The following is a 6,000-nucleotide window of genomic DNA, read 5'->3' as shown; positions in this document are numbered from 1 at the left end:
GCCCATAAAAGGTTACTTTAGTGCCAAACGAGACTGCGATTTTCACCTCAAGCCCTGGATGTTTTTAATACGCCCTGGACACGGAGCCCCTTCAGGGGACGCCCTGAACCTTGGCGTTAACTGGAGAGCCCTGAGGGGCAGAGGGGAGCTTTGTGCAGACAGAGGGGCTCAGAGACAACCACACCACCACAGGCAGCAGCACCATTTATTTCATCTGACAGAAAAACGCCCAACTCAGCCACCGAAACGGGGCGTCGCGCCCTACCCGCCCTCCCCACAGCCCTGAGGAGACCCTGGCCCCCCCCCCCTCAGGGGGCCGCCACCTCACAGAGCCCCGCCTCCCCGGCAGCCGTTAGCCCCGCCCCCTGGGGAGGGGCCGCGAGCCCTTGTCCCCGCCCCCTCGCTGCGTGCCCCGCCCCTCCCCTGCCGGCCGCCGCCGTGCCTGTGCCCTGTGCTCCCCTCACCGCACGGGCGGGGCGCGCGCGGCTCGGTGCCTAAGATGGCGTCTATCATGGAGGGCCCGCTGAGCAAATGGACCAACGTGATGAAGGGCTGGCAGTACCGCTGGTTCGTGCTGGACTACAACGCCGGGCTCCTCTCCTACTACACGGTGAGGGGCGGCGGCGGGCAGCGCGGCTCGGGCAGCACAGCCCGGGGAGCCCGCTGGAGGAGCGGGGAGGGGGGAGGTGAGGGCGGGGAGGGGACGTAGGGGCGGGGCGAGCGCGCGGCTCGGCCAATAGGGAAGGAGGAGGCGGCGGGAGCGGCCAATGGCGGGGCCGTGCGGGGTGATTGATGGATGGGGGCGAGGGGTACCGGGGCGGGGGCGGGACGGGGGGGGGGCCGGTGGCGGAGCGGCCCCGAGGGTGGGGGGGCGGTGGCGGTGGGGGCTCCTCCGTGCCCCGGAGCGGCCTCGCCCCGCTGCCCTGCGGGGTCCGAGCCTCGCCGAGGTGTCCCGGCCGCCTCAGTGCCCTCTCCCGGTCCTTCCCCTGCCCCGGTGCAGCCCTCGCCCCGGTCCTGCCCCCGCCCCGGGCTCGTTACTTCAGCCGCGGGTCGCCCCCAGCCGTTCCCCCCCCCCAGTGTCCCCACAGGGGCTCCCGGCTCCTGGCCGCGAAGTTTTGAAGCGAGGCGCTGGGAGCGGCGAGAGGCGCTGCGAGGCTTCTCCCTGCTGGCCGCTGGCCGGCGGCTGGAGTCAAAATTCCTACAAGTATTTTAACAGCGCAGCTTGGTTTTTCTTGTTATTTTTTTTTTTGTTTGTTTTTCTTGAGGATGTGCCCCAAAACGAGGAGGCTGGCAGGGCCCTGCGTGCACAGCTAAGTTTGGGCAGTGTGGAGCGAGAGCTGGCGCTCGGTCTGTGTATCGGGTTATCGGCCCGCGTAACACACGTGCACGCTCAGCCTGTCAGGAGCTGGAGGAGGTTTATGGCAAATAACAGCTCGGGGTGCCTGTCTGGCCCTTCCCTGTTCGTGAAGGCACAGGTACACGAGCGCGGCATGGGAAACCTCTGCTCCCTAAATCTGAGCTTCCAGCGCTGCTCAAAAGGAGCTTAGGTCTCTGGCTCTGGGAGTTTGTACCCCTCAGCATAAGCCAGCTATAAACTGTACAGCAGCTTTGATTCACATCGATTAAAAATCCTTTCTGGATCTGGAATATGACGGAGAAATAAAAGTGCCTTTATAGTTGCTCTTTAGTGGCTGTTCAGATGTCAGCTGTTTGATTGAGCCGAATTAGTGAGGGTAGTCTAAGTAAGGGTTCAAGGTGCAAAGTCATTTTATGCTCAGCTGCAGGAATAGAAACACTCGCTGATGACTAGTGAAGGGGCATGTCATGACTGGATACTGCGGTCACTTTCATTCTGGTCTTCGCCGGTTTAATAAGTACCAGTTCTTAAATTTCCTTATTTCCTATGGTTAGGTATCCCTACATATGCATTACCCCTTTATTCTGTATAACTTACTATGTTTTCTGTTATTCCAATGACTCAGATCATTGACTACAGATTCACAGATTAAAGATTTCTTTTTTTTTTTAACCCAATGCCCTAAAAGTTCATCTTGGGATCAGGAAATCAAACCATGGTCTCTGCTTTGTGCCTTTACCGCCAAGAAAGCCCTTCAGTTAAGATTTACATCGGAACGCTGTTATCAACCTTTTCTGCACGTCTGTGAAGTACTTGTTACGCCATTCTCTAGATACCTGAATTCCTTCCTGTACCTGAGGGCGTGTGTCCTGTGTCGTGTTGAACTCAAGGTAGTTAAAGACTCGTTGCCAGAAGAAGGGGTCCTGCTGCAGGCAGGCTGCTTCTGCTAATGGGCTGCGTGGTCTGCAGGGTAGGGCTGGAGGGGGAACTCGCATCAGGTCCCAGGTGACCACATGCCTCACCAGTACTGATGGAAGGTACTGGGGTACCCTTTTGTTCAGCTACACCTTCAGTTTTAGAGTAATAACTCAGGAACATTAGTTTTTAAGACTGTGGTAAGTAAGCAACATCAATCTGGAATGGTAGAAGTTTTGGGAGCCTTATGTGTGTGGGGAAATGACCTGATTTCCTCTATGATTCTGTGTACGTACACATGTATTTGGAAATGAAGGCTTTATAGGGTACATAAGATCGATTACTCTGTTCCTTCTGAGCCAGTTTCAGTCGGAAGCAATATTGTTGTCTTAGTCTGCTTGTGTACATGCAGCTGAATGGTTTTGAGCCTGAAACTGGCCCTTCCCGATGAGCGCAATGCATGGGTGGGGTGCGCCGAGATTGTTTCTACCTGGCTCATAAACATGCAACCTGGAAACAGCTTTGCTGATAGGAGAGATTACAGTTAACTGATCGGCTTTTACCTTCTCATCACCTCTTGCAGACTCCTTAGCCCACTGCAATCCAAAAAGTTGCGCATGCAGGAACTTTCTCCAGTAGGTCCAAGAGCCACTTAACCTTTGGCAGCAGAGTTGGGGAAGGCTGCAAGGTAACAACTTCTGAGGCAGCTGAACTCTTCCTTAGAGAGAGACCCAGAAAAGTACATGTAGATCTGCTCAGAGATGTGTCCCTGCACAGTTGTATTTTAATCTTCTTTCATAGTAGCATAAAACAGACTGCAGAAAAGTACTGTTGGTGCGCCATGATCATTCAGAGTTAGTGCACAATCGTATTGCAGCTAAGCTAGTATGTCTTTCTTTTAGTAGAATGAGTAAATGTTAACCTAAATGCGTTTTGAATACATACATCAGAAACAAATTAATTCAATTGCAGTTACATTTTTTTACAATGCCGAATTGTTTGCTTTTTTTCATTTTCTTCTTCTGTAGTTTGTGTTTGTACATTCCTCTTCTAAAAGAGAAAAATCACTCAAATTTACTTATATCACTCATACACAAATGCAATTATATTCCAGAGAATATGACCTGGACTTGTCATCCAAATATTGATTGTTTTTGCATGGTTTTGTTCAAATAAATGATTGTCTAGTATCAGTAAGTGGTTGGTGTTTTGTTTGTTTTCATTTGTTTGTTTTTGGTTCAGTTTGGTTTTATTTTCAAAAGAGCAAGATATGAAATAAATGACTATCCCATTTTGGATTGGTTTGACAAAGGACTTTTTATTCCCTCAATATTCTTTGATTTGTGAATCCACCAATATTTCCTTCTGGAGGTATAGCAGATGCAAGAAGTCTCCTGATGCACTGCACTTTTTTCAGGCTGTAGCTGGAGGCACAGATGATATTTAAAAGAAAAGCCTCCAAATAGATCATTTCTGCCTTGTCACAGGAGTTGTAAAGTTGTTCCCTAAGCTGGATTCCAGCTGAAAAATAACTTTCTGCTGATTTGTTTTTTCAGTTGAATCCATTTTGTAGTTTGTTTTCTGCCTGTCAGTATAAAAACGTGTGTTGGCATTGTGCTGGCAGATAGCATGAAGACAAAGAAATGGCTGGGGAGGGAGAGGGAGGTGAACGCGATTTGCTTTTTGTTTGTGTTTTCTGGCAGCAGTGCTGCCTTAAATACACATCAGCTATAGCCTTGATTACCCTTGGGAATCCCGTAGAAATAATCCAGAGAACCCCTCAGGGTTGAAAATCTGATTAAAATTATTGTTTTAACTGTATTCTTTAAATAAATATTTTACTTGTATAATAAACAGCTGAACTGGCATAGTTGTGCAAGCAATGCTAAGACCAGGGTCAGTAGATAGGAAGGTCAGTTCCTTAAAATATTTTAAATCTTTGTAGATATCTGATGCATGACAGTATTGAAAGGAGAACTGTTCAAGCTGTTGCAGACTTAACGCTGCCTGGTGTAGTGAATGAGGGTTGAAAGAGAAAAAAGATGTATGTGACAACTCCAGAGTCTGTCTTCTTGAAACAAAATTGGGTAGCCTCCAATCATTTTATGGTTCTTGTACCAATAAATTCCTGAAGGATAGATTAATGGCTTTGGTACGCTGTTGTTGTTTCTGTTAATTGTTTCATTAAAATACTTCTGAAAACATACACCAACTGGTTAGTCACTTTCAGGAGCAAAATCTGTGCAAAACCCGTTGTAGGAGGAAGCGGTTGTGGTGTTGTAAGATTATTTCCCCCCTTGCGCTTTTGAAAGATTTCTGCTAGTTGGCAACTTGAATGCTGGAGGTGCTGCCTTGAAGAAGTGCTCGTGGAGTGTACGATCCACATACTGAGGAGAGGGGCTCAGATTTTGTTCTGGTTTCATTTCAGTGGTAAACTGGGAACAAACCTCGTTAACTTGATTTCAAATGATGCCTCTGAAGCTGGAGTTATGGCTCAGTGCCCCTCTGTTAGAGCCTTTCAGTTGAATACATTTTCTGGCTTTTTGCAAATACAGTTTCTCAATCAACAGCTGTGTGCAAAAATTTGAAGAAAACAGGAAAAAAAAGCCCTGCTTTTGTACAAACATTGCTTTTGGCCTCTGCTTTCCGTTCTGAGCTGATGTGACACTTCTTTCTGCAAGAGCTTGATCTGTCCCATGCACTGCAACCAGCTCAGTGAGTCGAATAAAACCAGACAAAACTGTCTGCAAACTACGTATGGTAAGGAAAGTAATTCTGAATTCACATGTTAAAAATAATAAGGTGGCTGTTACTCAACACTAGATTGAATTTCGTGCCTAGTTTCAACTGTTTGTTTCAAAGGTTTCCATGCAGTTAATAAATTATTACAGGTTTATAATTTAATTAATAACAATCTGCTTGTACCAATCAAGGTACATACCCTTATGACAGTAACATGTAAAATTCCCAGCAAAAAAATAAAAGATATACTTTCAGTAAGCATTAGAAGAGCCAAAACCAATTTATCCTTCTTTTCCTGTGTCCCTAAGCATCTCCCTGTAGGGTAGGGGTGTGGGAGAAGGAGAAGCAGGTGTTTCTCCATCTGCTGGCCATAGGTGCAGGATTCTGCCAGCCAGCATGGTATCCCTTCCTATCTTCCTGCAGTAGAATTTTTTATTAAAGTTGGGAAATAAATCCAACAAATTGCAACTGATACATCAATCTGTTACCTTAATTATGTATGGAACTTAAGACCCGTTACAGCTTCTAGTATCTTTAGAAATGTGATCTTTCCAAAATCTGATTTTTTAATTTTTTTTTCCTTAGAATTTGATAGCTAGGGTTTAATGCTTGACACTAGTGCTAGGTTTTCCTCCTGGGGAGTAAATTTACTCAAATACTAGAGCAGTACTTATTTCCTGGAACCAAACAGGTGATTTTTATGTGATGCTGCCTGACTTGCTTTCAGTAATGCTGAATTAATACTGCTCTCTGCAATATTTACGCAATACGTCTGGTTTTAGGTCTCCCAGTACTTGCTCACCACTGTGCATTGCACATCTGTGGCATTTCTCATCTGGTAGAAACATGCTGTGCCTGCTCAGATTTGTTTGGAAACATTTGATGGGTTCATTTTGCACTTATTACCCTGACCTGCGTGTCAGCTGTCCCCCCAAAGCCAGCCATGCTGCCTGCCCCATTGATCTGAAAGCTTCCTTGGCGCAGGT

At 47.3% G+C, this 6,000-nt stretch overlaps 1 protein-coding gene across 2 annotated transcripts in view; it reads left to right on the top strand.

The window, feature by feature from the left end:
- Positions 1-442: 442 nt before the first annotated feature.
- The window catches only part of OSBPL9 (oxysterol binding protein like 9), a 60,645-nt gene continuing 55,087 nt past the window's right edge, over positions 443-6,000 (top strand). The window contains exon 1 of one of the 2 annotated variants that reach the window (XM_032192521.1): positions 443-610. In XM_032192521.1, the coding sequence (XP_032048412.1) occupies positions 500-610 (111 nt within the window). In that variant the 5' untranslated portion in view covers positions 443-499. The remainder of the gene's footprint in view (positions 611-6,000) is intronic. The other variant, XM_032192523.1, reaches the window with a different exon arrangement.

This window comes from Aythya fuligula, chromosome 8, assembly GCF_009819795.1.
Source record: "Aythya fuligula isolate bAytFul2 chromosome 8, bAytFul2.pri, whole genome shotgun sequence".
NCBI classification, from domain to species: Eukaryota; Metazoa; Chordata; class Aves; order Anseriformes; family Anatidae; genus Aythya; species Aythya fuligula.
Note: the sequence above shows the minus strand (reverse complement) of the source record. Positions and strands in the feature narration are given on the sequence as shown.